Source organism: Chinchilla lanigera, unplaced genomic scaffold, assembly GCF_000276665.1.
Source record: "Chinchilla lanigera isolate Chin_1 unplaced genomic scaffold, ChiLan1.0 scaffold00101, whole genome shotgun sequence".
In the NCBI taxonomy this organism is placed as follows: domain Eukaryota; kingdom Metazoa; phylum Chordata; class Mammalia; order Rodentia; family Chinchillidae; genus Chinchilla; species Chinchilla lanigera.
This window is the reverse complement of record NW_004955502.1, coordinates 3,776,731-3,797,964: the sequence shown is the minus strand read 5'-3', so window position 1 is coordinate 3,797,964 and position 21,234 is coordinate 3,776,731. Positions and strand designations below refer to the sequence as shown.

The 21,234-nt window shown below is 38.1% G+C and overlaps 1 protein-coding gene across 1 annotated transcript in view; it reads left to right on the top strand.

Moving 5' to 3' along the window:
* Positions 1-21,234, top strand: part of LOC102029878 (cell cycle control protein 50A) — a 28,912-nt gene that overhangs the window by 400 nt on the left and 7,278 nt on the right. The window contains exons 2-4 of the mRNA XM_005406895.2: positions 17-173; positions 17,112-17,219; positions 19,735-19,842. Of these exons, the coding sequence (XP_005406952.1) occupies positions 17-173; positions 17,112-17,219; positions 19,735-19,842 (373 nt within the window). The remainder of the gene's footprint in view (positions 1-16; positions 174-17,111; positions 17,220-19,734; positions 19,843-21,234) is intronic.

Sequence of the window (21,234 nt, the reverse complement as noted above, 5' to 3'; positions counted from 1 at the left end):
CCGCGAAGACGCGGAGGCCGGACAACACGGCCTTCAAGCAGCAGCGGCTGCCCGCCTGGCAGCCCATCCTCACGGCGGGCACCGTGCTGCCCACGTTCTTCATCGTCGGCCTCATCTTCATCCCCATCGGCATCGGCATCTTCGTCACCTCCAACAACATCCGCGAGATCGAGGTGAGCGGGGGCGGGGTCCCCTCCCCCAGGGGCAGGCAGCGTCCTTTCTCTCCCTTCTCGCCTTGCGTTCTGCTGTGTTCTCCTGGAGGCTTCGGTGTTCACGTCCTGCAGTCCTCTTACTCGGGGGTTAAATGGTTGCAAAGTGGATGGAGACTTTAATGAATGGGCGGTTTGTGTGGTTCCTGGCTTTTGGGTGCAGTTCATCGAAATGAAAAGAGCAGTAGGAAAAAATAGTTATATCAAAATGTAACTAGGAAGGGGCCGATAAGATTATCGTGTCGTTATCTGTGTGGCATTGTCCCAGGACACAGATGAACACATTGGCCGTGGTTGGGAAAGACCCAGGGTCGCAGAAGTATTGATGTATTGAAGTCGTGTTACCAGGGCACCTATTAGGACGTATGACTAAAGTGCACAGTACCTTTCATTTTGAGCTTAGATGTTTTAGAGCGTGGTATAGGTTAGAGTATGCTGGAAGCTTTATTTATTATTTTTTTTGTTTTGTTTTCTTCTCCGGTACCGGGAACCGAACTCAAGACCTTGCGCTTGCCAGGCAGGCGCTGAGCTAAATCCCCAGCCCCTGCTGGAAGCTTTAATTCTGCTTTTGTTTTTAGGTTGCGTTTATTAGTGATATATGCCCCACATTTGCCATTATCTTTTTCTCCTTGATTTTTAAACTTTCCAGGGCCACTGACCACATAGTGTCAGGGTGTATTTTTCATGGTGTGTTTTTATTTCCCTGGTAGTCCTGCACATGTAGTCCAAAGTGCACCAAGATCCAATACTTTTTGGGTATTCATGTTGGTCCCTCAAAAAATTTGGGAGTATTTTGGATTTCAGATTTTCAGATTAGGGATGCTCCACCGATGAAGTGAATGAAAATATTTCAAAAAACCTGAGAACCTTTCAGATCTAAAACAGTTTGTTTCCCCCAAATTTTGGATGCCCAACTTGTATTTCTCATTCTTCAAGCGCACAATGATCACATTATATCGGTACAAGAACCAAGTGGTATAATGCAAAGAGCTTGCGCGGACTCTAGCTAGTATACAGACTGGGTCACATTCTGGCTCAGCCCCCATTACCGCAGATGCTTAGAAAATTAATGTAAATTTTCTGAAGCTCAGTTTCTTCACCACTTGAGTAAGTAGAATAATTCATATCTTCTAAGATGTAAGAATTAGAAGCAATTTTAGATCAAAAGTATGGCAGTAAGTTAAGCAGGAAATGAGCGATAGAGAGGTTAAAATTCGGCAATAAACTAAAAGTGTTATAAGTTGAAAGTGTTATAAAATTGAGATAGAAACCCAAGACTCTTAAGTCCCAGTTTTAAGCTTTCACATTACAGTAAGATCCTTACTGCAGTGTTAGTAAAGAAGAAAATAATTTAACGTTAGAAATTTGAGTCACCTTATTTAAAGGTTTTAGAAATAAAAGTAGTAGTAATTAGGAATTTTATGTGAACATTTACTGAATTATGTGAAAGCATTTGGTACTACTTACCAAATGTAGTATGGAAATAAATATTTAACTTTCTTTAAAACATTTGGGTTCTAAAGTAATGTAAGATCCTAGCACTCAGGAGGCTGAGGCAGGAGGATCTTTGTGAGTTCAAGGCCAGCCTGGACTACAAAGTGAGCTGAAGGCCGCCTGACCTGGGTAGTGAGACTGTCTCAAAACGACAGAAGTAAAGTAAGGTTCTTTACACCAACTAGTTGGGGAATGGACATTTCTTAAACAGTTCTCATGCATGACCCTAAAATACTGCATGTTCCCATTGTATCACTGTTTAAACTACTAGGACAAAGGAGATGGAAATCAAAATATTTAGCTTACAATGTGGAGATCCAGAGTTTTAGAGTAAAACCAGTGGACCTTCCACATTCTCCCAGAAATGTTATACTTAAAAATTACTATACTTAATCAAGTGCTTTGGGCTCTCTTGAAAATGTATAAAACAAGCAAACAAAAAGGTGCTTTATATTTTAATGTTTATAGTCAGCAGCATATTCCTGCCCTTATTAGGTTTATATATTTTGTTTGGTTTTTAGATTTTCAAAATTAAAATGAAGCTTTTAGAAAACTACCATTGTTAATTTCATTATTCATGAGAAAATATTTTAAATATTTAAATCTTCATTTAATACTAGGATTTAATATTTCCATTTATTATTGGGTGCAAGGGATAAATATTTTCGTTAAGTTTGCAACTGCAGGAGTTAGGCACTTGTTTCGAGGTAATGATTTTTTGCTATAGGGCCCTTGGTGAAACTGAGATATGGAGCTAACTTGAAAAACAGTGAGGTTTTTCTTACCCTTTACAAAAGTAGCAGAGTGAAGTTACAAGTTTTTATATTAATGTTTAGGAAGCCAGGCAGAATGTTGTGTACCTATAGTCCCAACTACTTTGGTAGGCTGAGGCAGGAACATCCACTGAGCTGTGGAGTTGAAAGCCAGGTTGGGCCACATTGTGAAAGTGTGTCGCAAAATTAAATAACTAAATTAATGGTTAGAATCAGATGAAGGTGTTATTCAGAGTAATATTCTGGATTAATTTAGAAACTAAATATTTACTTCAGTATTTCCCAAGATACATTTTTTGAAATCTTAGTGGATTAGTTTTGCTTTGCCATTTGATAAAGTAACTCCCAACTTTCCTCTTCTTCACAGTATCATTTCATTTATTGCCCTCAGTTTAATCTTGATTATTTTTTTCCCTAGTTTATATATATGCGTGTGTATATATATATATATATGCGTGTATATATATATATATTTTTTTCCCCTTTTTTCTGTTTCCCTAGTTTCATCTGTGTTACTTGAATTCTTAGATTGCAAAATTTTAAAGAAGATTTTTTTCATCTGCATTTAGTAATCTTTGTTCGTACTCAGTCTTTAGGAGTCAAGAAAAGGACAAGTTGCTTTTTAGAAATAACTATTAAAAAATTAGGCATTTTATTTTGTTTTGTTTTGTATTATTTTGTGGTACTGGAGATTGAGCCTACCCTTGATTAAGAAGTTTGTGGTGTTAGTGTTTTTGTTTTTCGGATAACTTTAGTACTTAGAGGTAGGGGTGGAAAGGTAAATGTGGCCCGCCGAAGTGTTTTGTGTGGCCCAGGAACTGAGACTAATTTTGCACATGCTCATCTGCAATCAGTTTGGGGTAAGGAATGTCATCAATTGTGCTGAGTGTTGTCCCTCCCCTGAAGTTCCATTCTTCTCATTAATAGATGTATGCTATCAAAAATTACATACAGGTATTACTATATTTTGAATTTCATCAATAAAACAACATAAATTGTTCTCTGTTGTTTTATAAGCACTTACATAAAATCCTTGACCTCAAAACAAATCTTTTTTTAAAAAAAATCCACATAGTGAAACCACCAGTGAAACCCCTAACAATCTGCTTTGCTTTGAAGTGGAAAAATATTCAAAAGGAGCAGCTTCAACTTCAGTGAGGTGAAAGCGTACTGTGAAGATTGTTTGTTAGCCTTTACTGTGTTTGGAGCTTATGGTTATATAGTAACATTAAGAATTACTGGGTCTTAATGCAGTCCTACATTAGAAGGTAATTTATACCATGTGAAAAAATAAGGCAGTATTTATTACTAGGAACCAAAGAGACCAATCATGGATTTTTTTGTGTGTTTTATTAAAAAAAAAAAAAAAAAAGAAAGAAAAAAAAGAGGTAGGCCTGATGGCATACACCTGTAATCCCAGCACTCGGGAGGCTGAGGCAGGAAGATTGTTGCAAATTCAAGACCAGCCTAGGCTACAAGGTGAGCTCAAAGTCAACTAGAACTGCATAGTGAGACCCTGTTTCAAAAAGACGAAAAAGGGCCAGGGATATAGCTCAGTGGCATAAGCGCCTGCCTGGCAAATAAAGGTCCTGAGTTCGATTCCTAGTACGAAAAGAAAAAGAGAAACAAACAAAAAAACAACAAAAAGACAAAAAAGAAAAACACCTAAATGAGTGCAGCTATTTTCCTATGTCGAAGAGACTTTCAAAGTTTAAAACATCATAGTAAATAGTCAATATTAAAATTTTTTGTACACACTAAGATACTGTATATGCAAAATGCCTTCATTATTAATAAGCCAATGTGTGACAATATGATACCAATATTGTCTTTTAAAAAAATAAAACCAACAATGCTTCTGGCATGATAAAATAGTGGAATTAAGTCAGGGGTGTTTTTTGTCTTTTTGAGACAAGGTCTTGCTGCACAGTTCAGGCTGGCTTTGAGCTCCCTTTGTTGTGTAGGCTGGTCTTCAACTTGGAAGGATCATCCTACCTCAGCCTCCCGAGTGCTGGGATTACAGGTGTGCACCACCGTGCCTGGCGCAAGTCAGGGGTTTACATTCATGTAGAATGTTTTTGTTAAAACATTCCACACCATTTTTGTATATGAGAATATTGTTAATATCTCTGATTTTTTTCCAGAATTTTCATGTCATACATGTATGTGTTATTGCTGAATAAATAAAAAGGTGGGTATGTATTTGAATGTTTAATTGGAAATATCATGGAATTGGCTAATTTATATTCACTTTTTACTGTGTATAGGTGTCTAATATTTTTTATTTCTGTATCGTTTAAACTTCATTTGAGTAAATTCACTAAATACTTTTAATTTTTGTTTATTTCTGATTTTTATATGAATTAATAAAGGCCAGGGATATAACTGAATGGCATAGTGCCTGCCTGGCAAGCCTGAGGTTATGAGTTCAATTCCTGGTACCAAAAAAAAAAAAGGAAAAAAAACGAATTACAATCTTTTTTCACTACATATGTTTCAAAGAGCTACAGTCCTTTAGAATTGTTCACAGCTAATGCTGACCTTGTATTTTAAATTCCAACACTATGTATTACTACTTCCTCCAGTGGTTAGTGTGAAATGCCAGCTGACTGTATGTGATTATTTTTGTGTATTTTTTTAAAATGCCACTTGTAATGTCAGGGAACCCAACTCTGTAAAGTCTTAATAGCTGTAAATCTTAACTGTCTTGAAAGGGATTGGGGTTTAATATCACTACTGGTGGTTCATGCATCCTCTTATCTTTAATAAACCTGTGACAGGCATCTCAGGGAAGATAAAATATTTCTGCACAATATCCCTAAAGAATACAAATCTTCAATATTTATGTAGTTAGTAACTACTGATATGAATCTCTTTAGAGTATTGTGGATTTGGAGAGGTGAGTTATTTAAGAAGTCATTTCTGAAGATGTGGGAATTTGAATCGTAAACATGTGCCTTCTACGTGAAATCAAGATGATGAAATCCAGCCTTTCTTTGTTCCTAAAAACAATTAGCATATTAGTAATCGGTATTAATTTTATTTAAAAATGTAATGTGTTTACTTGACTTCCATATTTAAATTGTCATAGGGTGCATGTTATTTGAGATTTGGAGAAGCAGCATTTTTAGTTTTATGGTAAGATAGAACAGTTTCGGAGCTAGACAGATCTGATTGTGAATGGGTTGAATTATTGAAAGGGTTGAATTGTCTTCCCCCCAGTACTGTGTTGAAATCGTAACAGGGTACCTGTTATTATTTGGAAATAGAGTCCTTGTTGGGGTAAACATGTTAAGATGAGATCCTTAGGGTGGGCCCTGTCCAGTATGAGTAGCAGGAACAACGATGGGGTGATGCCACTGCAAACCAAAGAGTTCCAGAGATGCTGGCAGTGGCCAGACTTTAGAAAGAAGCAAGGGAGGAAGCCTCAGAGGAAGTATGGCCCTGGAGACACCTGGAATTATGGCTTGTAGCCTCCAAAACTATGAGGGAATAAATTTCTCTTGTTCTAAAGCATCTAGTTAGTTCCAGGACCCCTGAAAAATTAACATAGAATCTTGCCAACTGTTTGGTCTTGGAAGTCACATTTAATCTCTGAATTTCATTTTTCTAGTTTGTAAAACACTAAGAATAGTTCTGGCATGGAGTAGGTGTTCGGGAAACAGTAGCTGTCTTTGCTGTTGCTATCCTCAAAGACAGTTTACACTTACATATTACCTAATTCACAGATCATTTCCAGGTGTGTAATTATGACTCTGATTGGACTAGAAGTAGAACTTTGCCTCACTGTTGCCACTTAGATTCTCAGATTTACAGAAACATAATGATTTCATAAGAACCATGGAAGTTTTTGAGGATATAAAGGTTTAACTTTTATGTAGCTATACATTTACAACTGAACTTTTGATGATTTTTTTCAGATGACCTTTCAAACATGAAATGATCTACTATGATTATGAATGTTGAAGATTTTTACTGTTAACTTTTACATCATTCTAAGTGATTTAAATATGGTTGTTTCTTACTTTTCTGTTTTTAAACTAGTGTATATATTTGGGATACGTAATAAGTACTTTTTGCGGGTATTTGGTAATATACTTACTGAATCTTGGTCATTTTTACCTATCCCCCTCCTTTTGCCTCCCTCCTACCACCCTTTCTTTTGTCTCCCTTTAGCCCCAGCTCTCATTCCTATCCTTTTAAAGAAAAAAATGTTTTGATTGATTGATCCTTTGTGTTGTTTCTTTAAATTTAAATTTGGTTCATTTCTGTTTTGATCTTTATAATTTTTTTCTTCCGTTTCAGGTTTGCATTATTCTTGTCTTTCTAGAACCTTGAGATGTATCTTTAGCTTATTTATTTGGGACTACTCTGTTTTTACATGTGCAGTAATAATTTCTACAGTTACAGAAATTCTTTCATACATTGTGCTTCCACTGATAATTGATTCTAGGAACTTTTTATTTCTTACCTGATTCTTTCTGTCATCCATTGATTTTTTAATAATGTATCATTTCATCTCCATGTGTTTGCCTAAGTTTCTGTGGCTTCTTTAGCTGTTGGTTTCTCACTTCAATTTGCTATAATCGGAGAATATATAGGGGATTATTTCAATTATTTGGTATTTATTTAAGCCTGCTTTATGGTCTACATACGGTCTTTTGGAAAAAGTTCTGTATGCTGTTGAGAAAAACAGTGTATTCTGTTCTTGTTGGATGAAACACTTGACAAATATCTGTTAAGTCTATTTGTCCAGTGGTGTAGTTTAACTCTTGGTGTTTGTTGATTTTTTTTTTTTTTTTTGGTCTTGTTGACCTGTTTAATTTTGAGAGTAGTGTCTCTGCCCCCCATTATGCTTGTATTCATGTGTCTCTGACCTTTTAAATCTAGTACTTTTCATTTTATTAAGTTGGGTGAGCCAACATTTGGTGCAAAGATATTTACAGTTGTTATCTCTTCCTGTTGCACTGGTCCCTTCTCCTTTATGCAATGACCATCAGTTTTCCTTTATGCAATGACCATCAGTTTTGGCTGTGTATCAAAATAAGATAGCTACAACTGCTTGTTTTGGGACTGTGATTGAATGGAGTACCATTTTCCATCCTTTCGCTTTCAGCGCATGTACCTCCTTTTGGATGAGGTGTGTCTCCTCTAAGCAATATATGGTTGCATTTGTTTTTAAATTTAGTCTGCCAGTCTTTGTCTGTAGACATGTTCATGATGGGGGCATCTCTGATTCAAATACAGTCATTCTTGCCAATTTGAGCCATCAGTGGTATATGCATTTTTGTCCCATCAGGTGGCTTGGACTGCTTCACTGCTTCTCAGTGGGCCTTTGGTTTTTGTTTTTGTGTTTGTTTTTTCTTTTTGAGACCAGGTCTCACTGTGTAGTGCAGGCTGGCTTTGAACTCACTTATGTAGCCCATGTGGGTCTTGAACTCACAGTGATCCTCCTGCCTCAGCCTCTGAGTGCTGGGATTACAGGTATGCACCACCATGCACAGCCCTCAGTGGGTCTTTGATTACAGTGAAGCAGAGAAAGGTGTTGATTTAGCAGTCCAGATGTTATCATATTATAATTCTTTAAGAAAACATTAAAATGATATAAAAATTGCAACGTAGATAATTTTGTTGTAGGAAAAATATAACTCCTAACCAGTTAGATGTCAGATGTGCTGAATTTGTGTCCTCTGAAATCAAAGAATGAATTCCAAGGAACAGTGGAGATTAAGCATAGGAAAGTTTTATTGGAGAATAGGAATAGCTCCTGAGAGACAGGAAGTGTCCTGAGTGGGTTGTCACAGAGCCCCTTAGTCAGGGTTAATTTATACAGCAGAAATTGCAATGTGAGCACAACTTTGGTCAAACTACAATCAACCTGTAGGGTTGCAAGTATAACTACTTAGCTAATACTGATCTAGTAGAGAAGCAGGGCATGTAGCTAGGGCATATGGCTGACATCATTCACGTTGGCTTGTCTATGACTTCTAAAACAGGAACATTTTGGGAAGGGATGGGTCCAGGTGTTCTGGTCACCCACCTGTGTGTCTGATGCATATCTGGTGTTGTAGTCAGGGTTTACAAGAGAAACAATACAATACAGGACACATAATTTACAGGATTATTTTAAAATAGTTACCCAAAGAGTCAAATTCAGAAGAGTGCAGGAAGTCTGTCCACACACCAAAGACCCAAAGAATCTGTGCTGGAAAGGCCCAAAGGTCAGTGATGGAAGCTAGAAAGTCTGTGCCAGTGGAATGAGAGATCTGTGCCAGCAGGCTGGGGGATCCATACTGGAGCCAGGAAGTGACAGTCAAAGTAAGGTCCAGAGCTCCCCAGAAAAGTACCACAGCCATCCTCAGCAACAGTGAGGTCCCAAGCTCGTCTGATGATGACAATAGCCGAATCCACATCAGGAAAGCCAGCATGACAGTCCTCTCCAGGATGCTGAACAGTGCACCATCTTCCCCTCCGGAACTAGGAAGTGCTGCTCAAAGTAAGGACCAGAGTTCCCTCAAAGTGAACCATAACCATTCTTATGGACTACAAGGTCCTGAGCTCCATCGTGGATGAGCTGCATTCATTTTAGGAAAGGCAGAGTGACAAGCTCCTCCAGGAGAACCAACAGCCGGAGGAGAACCAGTAGCTCCCAACAGCCTCTAAACTTCTTCCTCCCCAGTTCTGCCTCTTATGCTGTCAGCAACAATCCTCAGGTGGGCCCTTCCACACCCGGCACCATGCTGATTCAGTTCAGCTGTGTGTTACAAGTTGACCACCAGTTGTCAGTCTACCACATCTGGACTTAATGGACTGGGTGATATCAGTTATACTATAATGTCAAATTTCCACTCATCCCTTAGGAAAATATCCATGTCTGGCCGTTGTGACTTTAATCTCAAAGGCTTGCCTTCTTCCGATGCACTTCTAGCTTTGATGTGTTCTCATCTTTTGCACTGACTTCCTTGAGGGCCTCTCCCTGTGTATTAATTTCTACCTAACTTAACTGCCTATAGTAACTTGTGGTGTAGCAGTTGTAAATGATATTACTGTATATACAGGAGCAGTGAGGTATGTGTACATGTTAAAATTTAGAGAATTAATTATTGATAAACTATTCACAAATACAAGTAAATTTCATTTAATGAAATAAATGTGTTAATTATTATAGTAATTTTTATTTTTTATTTTAAAGAGAAAAAAATAACAGTGAAGACAAAAACAATAAAAATGATACAGGATTTCAAAACAAGATGATAGGAATTAACAGTGGTTGTTATATTACATATTGTTATCTTCAATGAAGTTGCTCAGATTACTAGATGTAAGAATGCAAGTGATCAAACAATTAAAGACAATAACAAATAATAAAAAAATTAGAAATGATATAGAGCTTCATTAAACAAGACAGTGGGAATTCAGCAGTAGTTGCTATATTGCATATTGTTGTCTTTAAATTAGTTGTTCTGATTACCAGATACAAGCATGCAAAATTGGTTAAGAAAAAAAATTTAAGCATTAACTGTTCCTATAAATAGTATTAATACTTATATTTGTGTGGTAGTTATTCAGATTCAAACAAAGAATAGATGCAGCCCATTTATAGACTTACTAATTTTATTAGTAAAAAGACTGGTAAATGTGATTAGATCCATTTGTACCACCACTGGTAAAAGCAACCCAGTTGTGAATGTATCACCGGTGATTCAAGCCAGCAGGAGTGTGTTAGGTTTGTGCTGAGAAATCTGCAGTTCTGATGGGCTTATTACTTTCTGTTTTTCTCTAACAACTTTTAGAGAATTTCGGGGATTTCAGGAATTTTGATTGTGGTGTGTTATAGAGAGGATCTTTTCTGGTTGTGGTTGTTTGGAGTTCTGTATGCCTCTTGTATTTGAATACTGAATTCTTTTCCTGGTTTTGGAAATTATTTTGCTATGATTTCAGTAAATGAGTCACCTAGTTTTTCCTTTATTCTTATAATACTTTGGGTTTGTTTGTTTGTTTTTGGTCATCTAGCAGCTGTTGGATCTAGATTGCATGATGTCATTTTTAGGGCATCGTTGAGTTTATGATATTCGCTATCCACCTTGTCCGCACATTGCTTTCCATTGAATTTTTCAGATCATTATTTTTGCTTGCTTTCTTTTCATAGTTTCTAATTTTTTTTTTTTTTTTTTTTTGAGACAGGATCTTGCTATGTAGTCCAGGCTGGCCTCCAACTCACAGTGATCCTCCTGCCTCAGATATAGGTGTGCGTCACCATGCCTGGCTGTCTGATTCTTTACTGAAGTGGTCATTCATGTCTTCTAATGCTTATGCATAACTTAGTTTATTATTTGTTTCTTCTTTAAGCTCACTGAGCATTTTTTTTGGTACCAGGAATTGAACTCAGGACCTGGCACTTGCCAGGCAGGCAGTTGTGCTGCTGAGCTATATCCTTGGCCCTCATTGAGCATTTTATTAGTGAAATCTTTTATCTGTTTAATTAGCTTTCCTTTGAGCTTGTTAGACATCTATATTTGCTTGTCTGTTTCTTTCATCTTGTCAACCATTTTGATCATTTGGTTTTTAAGTTCTTTAGCTCTAACTTCCTCTACTTGAGTGTCTGTGAGATCAGCTTTTGGGGAGTTGGGAGGCATCTTATTGCCTTACTTTCTCATGGTTCTATCATGTTTGCACTGTGGGTTGAAGATCAGTTAGTGTAGAGGAATTCTTTCACTACTGTGGAGATCTCTTTAATTAGGTTCTGTCCCCCTGTGGTATAAGGTGCCTTGGGCATAGTTATGTTTTGGTGTTCTATCCCTCTTTAGTCTATTCAGAATAATATGTGAGGGTCTTAGTGTCTAAACTTCTTATAAGGAGGGCTTGATCCCAGCACCATTTGTGTTTGCCAGAGACAAGACCTCCTCTGTAGGAACTAGGGTTAGCGTTCCAGACTGCCTTCTTCTTTTATCTGTGTTGTCTTCCGTTTCTCTGTCATTTCTAATTTTCCTGTCAGCTCTTTCTTTTCTTTGCTCCTTTATTGCTGTCATTGCTTTTTAGAGCAGTTAGTTTCCTCTGGGTGCTGTCCTGCTTATTTGTATTTGGCAGAGGACATGTTTTTCTACATTGATGTATTGTCTAATAAAAAGGGAGCATAAATACTTCTAAAAAATGTGTTCACTAGGCCAGGCATGGTGGCACACACCTGTAATCCCAGCACTTGGGAGTCTGAAACAGGAGGATCATTGTGAGTTTGAAACCTCCCGGGCTACAAAGTGAGCTCAAGGCCAGCCTGAACTGCATAGCAAGACCCTGTCTCAAAAAGGAAAGAAAAGAAAATATGTTCACTATTCCAGGATACCCTGCTCCCTTATTGTAGCCTTTTTATTTCTCTCTCAAAAATCCATATTGAATCTTTTTTTTCACAGGACCTATCTAGATTATACAAATTCCTTAGTGTTCAATGATAGCAATTTCTGGAAAATTTAGTGATAATTCCTCATTTTTGAGTCTTGGGTAGGAAACAATGTAGTTTATGTTACTTCCTCTGAAGTAAGAACATACCATTACTTCACCCTCACAGCCAGTCTTCTCTTTATGCCAGAGATTTCTCAGTGACAGAGAAATTTGCTGCTGTGGTATCGCAGCAGTGGCACTAGTGTGACTCATACTAGTTTTCTGTTGTAGTCACCTGGAGCAGGGTTAATGTCCTGCTCTTTCTAGCCCCTAGCTGATGTCTGCTGTACCTGATGTCTCTTGAATGAATGGGCTTTGTTGTGGTTACAGTTCTGTTCCTCACATTGGTACCAGTATCTACGAGAAGGCTGGTGTTTCTGGACACTTTCGTTGCTGTCACTACCTGGAATCCGCATGCTTTCAGTGTCCCATTATGAGGAGAGGGCTGGAATGGTTCTCTCAGCTGTATCCATTTTGTCATATCCACTTTGTCTGTTTCTGGACTAGAAAGCCACAGTGCTCTAGTTTACAATGGTTTAAAGTTGCAAGTTCTTTGGCTTCTACTCTGTAGTCTAATTCCAGGCGCCTCCCCCTCCCCACCGCCACCTACTTAAATTTTTCTTTTTTACTGATGGCCAGTTTTACAAATGTACAGTAGAGAATAATTGAATACCTGGAGAAGCCCTAATTGATTCTCAGATCTTTACCTCTAATTCAGAATTTCATTTGAAGCTCTGAATTCATGTATCTGTTGGGTCTATTTGTGTGCTAGGTCCTCATTCAGAGATGTAGTGCTTTGTACTGTGCTGTCTCTTGCAGGTAAGATCTATTCAGCAGCTCTCTTGGAGAAACTTGGTGATTACAAAAGTAGGTTGTGTTTCCTTGGTACTTGTAGTCTCTTATCAAGATATCCATTCTGTTTTAATGACTTCTGTGCTGTGATGCTGAGCTGTAGGTGGACAGGTGCTAAGCTGAATACACAATGCCTAGAATATGTAGGCACTCACTAAATGTTAGGTGAATAAATTGTTATATCATGATGGGATATTCAGGAAGAAAAGCCATTCTCATTTCCTAGACCCATGCAATCTGTTAAATGCAACTGTTTAATCTGACCCCCACCCCCTAAAGTCTCCAGTTCCTTGTTTCCTATGGGACATTTTAATACTCACATTACTTACCTCTAAGAGAATTTATTGTCAGCAGCAGGAACCAATTCTGGTTGGCTTAGACTGGAAAGGAATTTATTACGAGGGGATTGGGTAACTGTTACAAAAACTGAATAAGAAGTGTAGAGAATAAATACAGTTTAGAGACAGGAAGTAGAGAAGTTTGAAAGCATAAACAATCTGGTCTAGGTCCTACAGGTGCTGCTAAAGTCTACCTTCCAGACTGTTACCCTGGCTGCTGATGTAATCATAGGCACTCTTGCCCTTGCCTCGCAGGTTCTAATGATTTGTCTGGGAGTGTCTGATTGCTAAATCTAGATTTTGTGCCCTTCATGGGCTCAGGGAGAGAAAGGACCCCTTTATCTCCTAACCCTTCTGAAGTGAGAAGTAGAGTTCTGTATCCCTCCAAAACTTTCCTAGAGGAGAATTCCGTAACACTTGCAAGTGTTTGAGAACTGAACATATTTTCCCAAAAGAAATAATGGAAAACCAAATAATTGGTTCTGAGGCCCAAAAATTACACTTATAAATTCATTTTTTCAGGACTTTAATAAATTTCACAGTGATTTCTTTAACTCTTTTGTATTCTCAGAGTTTTCCTCTTAGCTTTACTGGTGCTATCACTAACTTTATTTGGAGCCATGGTTACAAGATTGTATACAAATCAAGTGCAAAAAAAAAAAAATGCACAATGACGAATATTTCAACCCACTAACGCAAGCACTACATGTTGTCTGGGTGAGAGCAGTGCTTAGACAGAAGTGTGTCACCCCTTTGGGTCTGCAGTAGACTTGAGGTGTAACTTGGGCCATACAGGTTTTTTCATGTCAGATTTTTGGCTTGACTGTCAAGCCAAGTTACAAATACCGAGCAGATTTTCAAACTCTGCTGTTCAAGTAGTAGAAAGTTTGAGCGTGGAGCTGTTTGACAACTGACGTATCACTGTTGTTATGGCTTGTGTCTGGCTATCCCTGCAGATCCTCATGTGGTCATAGGTGGGGCTTTTCGGGTGTGGTTGGATTTAGGTTGTGTGGTGCTGGGATCAAGAATGTGATCCTGGGATTGATTATGGTGCAGGGTACCCCACTTTGGGTGTGAGTGCTACCTGTCTAAAGGGTGGGTAGGCTGGATAGGATATAAGGGGCAGAAAGAGGGTCACTGCATTTCACTTGCTGCTTGTTACCTTGCTGCCTTCTGCCTGCCATGACCTGTTTCTCCTCCGTGATGGCCCTGTGCCTTGTCACCCTGCCTTGGAGTCAGCCACCTGTGAACTGAAACTTCTATAAACTGGAAGCCAAATAAACCTTTCCTCCTTTTACTTTGAGTATCAGGTATTTTGTATCAGCAATGTAAAAAGTAACTAAGACAACTATATTTCTCACAGTTCTGGAGGCTGGTCCAAGATCAGGGTGCTGGTACATGGCGTTCCTATGGAGAGGCTTGTTCTTGGCATGCAGATGGCTGCCTTCTTGTTTTGTTCTCAGATGACAGAGGTTGAAGAGAGTTCTAGTCTCTCTTTTTTTATAAAGAAAGCTTGTTTTATTATAGGGGCCCTACCTTCATAACCCTATCTAAACCTAATTACCTTTCAAAGGCCCCATCACTCCATTCCATTCCATGGGGTTTGGGCTTCAACATGTAGCTTTTAGAGGGACAAAAACATTCAAGTCCATAACGTGCAGGTGGCCAGTAAGCATTTGAAAGATGCTCAGCATCTCCGTATCATTAGGAAATTGCAAATTAGGACAACAATGAGATACTGATACCTTGTAGAATGGTAAAAATTTAAAATAATGCCAAGGATGTGCAGCAAAGGAACTATCACTCATGGATAGTAAGAATGCAGAATGATAGTTCAGCTGCTTTGGAAGAAGGGAGTTTCTTGTAAAAGTATACATACTGTTAGGTTTCTATCTAAGGTTCTTCCCAAAGCCGCCTGTGATCATAGGCAGAGCTTCTGGGAGGCAATTGGATCATGGGGGGCTAGTGGACTGAATCTCCCGCCCCGGCTCCTCCCTTCTCTGCTTCCTGGCTGCTTAGACATGAGCAGCTTTCCTCCCCCAGGCCCTTGCGCCATGTCCTTCCTGCCTTGGAGCTGACCTATCATGGACTGAAAATGTGAGCCAAAATAAACCTCCTCCTCCTTTGAGTTCTGAGTGTCAGGTATTGTATCCCAGTGATGAAGAGTATGATTAAGATATGTACCATTTTCATATGATCCGGCACTTTACCTTTTGTTTACTCAGATGGATTGAAAATTTATGTCCACACAAAAACCTGCCCACAAGATGTTTATAGCAGCCTTATTTATAACTACGATAATTTAGAAGCAGTAAAGATGTCCTTCAGTAGGTGAATGGCTAAACTGTGGTACATACCAATAGTGAGGTATTACTCAGTACTAGAAAAGGATCAACAAGCTATGAAAAGACATAGAGGAAACTTAAGTCCATCTTACTGAAAGAAGCCAGTCTGAAAAGACTACACACTGTATAATTCCAGCTACATGACATTTTGGAAAAGATATTTATAGTGGGTGAAGTTGTGCATTATGGTGGAATAAGGTTTATAGGAATTCCCTGCACTATCTGTTCAGTTCTGCTGTGGACTTAAAACTACCTTTAAAAATAAAGTGTGTAATTTTTACAAAATTTATAATGGGTAAAGAGGACTTTCAATTTAGTTATCAGGCGAGGTCTTCTGACTTGAAGCAGTACAGTTCACTTCAATTCTGACTCTGAACACCATGAGTTAGCATCAGATGCCCCCCAGTTTAAAGGTGTGGTCCCCACATCTATCCCTAGGTCAGCCACAGATCCATTCCGGGTCCTCTACAGTCCTTGCAGACTGGTTCTAGTTGACTCCAAGGCCCAGGAGTTTCCAAGATGCCCTGTCCCCTCCTCCTGTAGGACTGCCCTCACTTCACATGTGATGGAGAAATGGGGTCCCAGAAGAGACTCACAGGGTGAGGTCTGCGTGTCCTCTCCCTCTGTAATCAGGTCATGTCTCCCTCACAGCACAGAGAGCTCCCCACAGTTCAGTGTCTAGACTGAAGCTCAGGACCTCAGGATTGGGTAGGATTGACCCCACGCCTCCACAGAGACGACCTGGCCAGAGTCCGAAACCATCTTGTTAGCATAAACTCTGTTGTGAATCACGGGGTTTATGAGTAACAGAAGTGATCCAATCACCTGGGAAATGCCAGGGTGAAGCTTATTGTCTGGAGCCCAGGACAAAAAGAAGACGGATTCAATACTAGGCTTTGGAAAAATAGTAGCTCTTGAAAATCTAATTGTTTTTAATTTGAAAATGTACAGTTGAAAGCTGAGGGGAGCTGGGCATGGTGGCGCAAGAGGCAGAGGTAGGAGAGGCTGAGGCAGGAGGATCACTTCAAGTTCGAGGCCAGCCTGGGCTACGAAAAGAGTTCAAGGCCAGCATGAACTGCATAGTGAAACCTGTCTCAAAAAGACAAAAAAAGCTGAGATGACTGAAAGTGGTTAAGGCTCTAAGATTGAAGAGAAAAAGTTGATTTATTGATCTCTTTTAATCCATACTATAGTAGTTTAGACTTATAGCTATTTAAATATGAATATATCATGCAGTTTGAATTTTGTGTTTATGATTTTATATATTTCTTTGGTAGAAAGGAGAGAGGACTTTGATTGGAAAGATTGGCAGGTAGAACAGCAGAGGACACTTTTCAGTATTTAGTACCTCACACTGTCAAAATAGATGACCTTAAGAACAGTTTTTGAGCTGGACATAGTGGCACATGCCTGTCATACCAGCATTCAGAAGGTTGAGGCAGGAGGGTCAGCACGATTTCAAGGCCAGCCTGGGCTACACAGTGAGTTCAAGACCAGCCTGAACTACCAGAGACCCTGTCTCAAAAATCAAAATAATTTTTTAGGTCTGGGCTATGGGTTGCTTTTTTGGCCATTTTTCCTTTTAATAGACTAGAAGGTTATTTCAGATTGTCTTTGGTATCCACTTTCTCCAAGGAAGTGCTTAGTTATATTTTTCTCTTACAGATTGATTACACCGGAACAGAGCCTTCCAGTCCCTGCAATAAATGCTTGTCCCCGAATGTGACATCTTGCTTTTGCACCATTAACTTCACACTGGAAAAGGCATTTGAGGTCTGTGTTTCTAAGTAAGGTGTTAGAAGAGCCGTGGTTTACAAAATATTAGTAATGGCCTTTTCCTTCATGCTATGTACATTTTTTTGGTAGAGAAGACAGTTTAATTTCTTGGAATCTATATACTTTTGAAGAAGATTGTTTTATATACTTGGCTGTTGTATTTTGCTGTCTGATAATTAAATACATTTATTTGAATGGTTTGCTTAATAATTTATGGAAAAAATTTAAGGTGAAATTTTATCCTTTCACTGGAAAAATTTAGAACTGTATAATTTTGTGTCACTTACAGCTCCATGTACTTGTATTTTTAAATTACTGCCCAAATTGCCTTGCATGCTCTCAATTATAAAATAGATTATACTTTAGAAAATAAATACTAATACTTGTTATTAAAATTATTTTTGTGAGATATGAAAGATTACAAAAGTGAGAAAACTAAAACTTTGCATTTTTTGTATTTTGATGTCATTGGATCTTTGTGTGTGTGTGTATGTTGTATTGACAGTGATCTTAGTAACTGAGCAGAGGCTGAAGGATATACAGATCAGAATAGGCATAGAAAGACCAATTTGTACTTTCAAATTGAGATTACAAAATTATTCTTTAAGGAAAAAACTGCCAACATTTTAGATTTTCTGCATTTCCCATGTTTTAAAGGGATTGATAATTTAGCAGCCCTTCAGAGGGGCTTGCCGTCTAGTGGTTGTAGTTGCTCTTGGATCAAGATAAACACCAGGATAATGCTGCCTTGGGAGAAACCAGGAAAACTAATTTGGGAAAGAACTTTGTTTCAAAAGAATAGCATACATTCAGTGCACCTTTAAAAGTCTAGTTTTTCAACATGATGAACAAACCATAAAAAAAGACTTTTGCTTTTGTCAAAACAGGTAGACTTGAAGAAATGAGACTTAGAATGACTTAGAAGCTCCCTCTGTTAGAGCTCCCTCCTCTCCCATTCATAAACATTTCAGAACTTTTCTCTGCAAATCTGATTAACCTCAGATTCATTCTTTTGTAGGTTCTGTGTTTTTTCACAAACTTTGAATTAGACTGAAACATTTTGAGGGATGTTAGTGATCTTGAAATAGGTTGTCTCGGTGTTCACGGAAGGACCCTCATCTTATTTTCAGTTGGGGTGGGTTTTTTGTTTTTGGGGGGTTCTTTCTGGCTGTGCTGGGAATTGAATCCCAGGGTCTTGCACGTACCAGACAAGTGCTGTACCACTGAGCTATATCCCCAGAACAAAATTCACCCCCTTTGGTTGCTTTTTTGAGACAGGATCTCACTAGGTAGCCAGGCTGGTCTTGAACTCACATTCCTCCTGCCTCAGCCTCTGGAGCACTAGGCTTACAAATGTGCACCACCGTATCTGGCCTTGTACTGATCCTTAATTGAAATGATATTTTTTTTTCCTCAAAAAATTTTATCTTCTGTGTTTCTCTGATATAATTTTGATACCCCTTGTTTAAAAAAAAAAAGATTTCTATGTAAATATTTCCTTTATATAGAATAGGAAAATTTACATAATTTGACATTTCAGAATCAACCCACCTATTCTGGAGGTAGTGTTGAGTATAGGGCCTCTTCTCTATGAGCTACATCCCCAGTCCGTTTTTTAAATTTTGAGACAGGATCTCATTAAGTCATTCAGTTGTCCAGGCTAGGCTTGAACTGTGTTCTCCCTGCCTCAGCCTCTCAGAGTGCTAGGATTACACATATATGCCACCAGACCTAGCTGAAAATCAAGTTTTAATGATAGTATATAGAAGAGTAGGAAATCAAATAAAGAACTCATAAAGTAACTGAATTCTTTTTAATTGAAGATAAGAATTTTTAAAATAGCAGTAGCAATCAGAAATGAGAAAGTAAGTTAATATTTTCGCTATTTCTGAAAAGTGCAGATATTCAAGAATAGTGTGTTAACAGTTCCTAAATCACTGTAGTGTATGTAGGTTACCCTTTCTTCCCAAGTTATTTTGAAGTTGGCTCCTTGTTTAAGTACTTTTCTTGATTTTTATAAAGTGACTTATTATCTAATATACTTTATTAATTACGACTCTATTAATTGCTAATAGGATATAGTATGGCAAGTTTTATATTCTTATTCAGTCAGAATTTACTTGGAAACAAATGACAGTTTAACTATTATCCCTCTGAAAAGTTGATGCCAATCAGGTAAGCGCCAGTCTGATTTAGAGAAAATTTTAGAGTGAAGGTAGCTCAAAGTAGGCCGATAGATTACCTCAGAGTTATTTTTAATGTAACACTGGAAGTATTTATGGAAAGTTTGGAAGTTTACTCTTGGACTTTTGTAACATGCCTTGTTTAATGTTATTTATAATTACACCATTTTAGATTGCTGGGTGCAGTACTTACAGAATTCTCTTGTCTGTTATCACCAATTATAAAGTGCTTAGTAAAGCACACGTTACTCAGTCTTTATGTACACATGAAACAAGTTAATACACAGTAACTCTTACATGAAAAAATGTCCCTTTTCTGTTTCCTCTAGGGCAATGTGTTTATGTATTACGGCCTGTCTAATTTTTATCAAAATCATCGTCGTTATGTGAAATCTCGAGATGATAGTCAGCTAAATGGAGATTCTAGTGCTTTGCTTGTAAGTAAAATGATGAAATATGAAAATTGATGTCTGAAATAAGAACACATGTACTTAATAATGTTAGGATGAAATTAAAACACTACTTGTCATTCTAGTTTGTGTAGTGAGGGGTTTTAGTTAAAACTGTTTTCTAGGAATTGCACAGGTTAATTCTTACAGCCAGAGGACACATTAGCACCTGTTTGCTTCTGGTCATCACTGGGATTTGGGCTTTACTAAGCTGCTTGTAATTGGTATTTTGGTGAGTGTAGCATTCTGGATATGTAAACATACTCTCTTTGGGCTTATACATTATTATCATGCTAGGTAGAAATATGCAAATAAGCTGCTTTTTATTTTAGAAATTGTGTTCAATATTGAGTGAGATACTCTTTTTTTTTCACTTGTGGGAAGCCTGAGTAGCAAAATCTGAAAGGTGTGTTAACTGACAAATTCTGTGCAGCTATTTGAAAAATACAGATTCCAAAACTGCCCAAAGTCTAATATGTCAGTGTCTGTAGGGGTAGAGTCTAGAATGTCTATTTTTAATAAGCAACCCTTCTGATGCCTACCCTTATTTGGGAGTGTGTAGACTAGGAGTTCTTAGTTTCTTTTTGTTTTTGTTTTTGTTTTGGTTTTTCTCCGGTACCGGGAACTGAACTCACGACCTTGCGCTTGCCAGGCAGGCGTTTTGCCGCTGAGCTAAATCCCCAGCCCCTTAGTTTCTTGACTATTCAGCTTTCTCAAGTAGCGGTTTGTGTTATTCTGCCCAATGCAAGAAACATTCAAAAATCCAGAGCAATTTTGATCTCTTAGATTGGTGACTCATTAAATGCAGTGTGAGACTATACTGCTGTCAGAGTGGGCCTGGAAAACTTACAGATGCCTTAATTAGGTATCCTGACTGGTTTTCTTGCTAGTTTCTGACGACTGGGATTTAGGAAGTACAGTACAAGGCTATTTAGATTGTTCCTAGTGTGCACAGGGTTCTAGTTACATCTGCAATATTTTGTTAACCATTGTGGGGTTTACTCCATAGAATCTAATTTTTAGGATTCGTATCTGCTGTGAGAGATACCAAGTTCCCAGACCTTTATGAATTTGTTTATTGGGATTGCAGATTGTGTACGTTGAAGGGACCACAAGTGGTGCTTGATTTATAATTATATTGCTATTATATCCTAAAAGTCTACATTAGATTCTTCTTTTTTAGACATGAGATTAACTTGAAATTATATAGTTGGTCATGTTCATTTTATATGTGAGGCTCAGTTTAATCAAGGGAGTAGTTGAAAATGAGAACCTATAGTCTGTTTACTTCCAGTTTATGATTCCCTTTATTATGTTACAACTAGATTGACAGTAGACTGTTTCTTTAAACTTTTATCAGGCAGAAGACTCTTTTGTGGT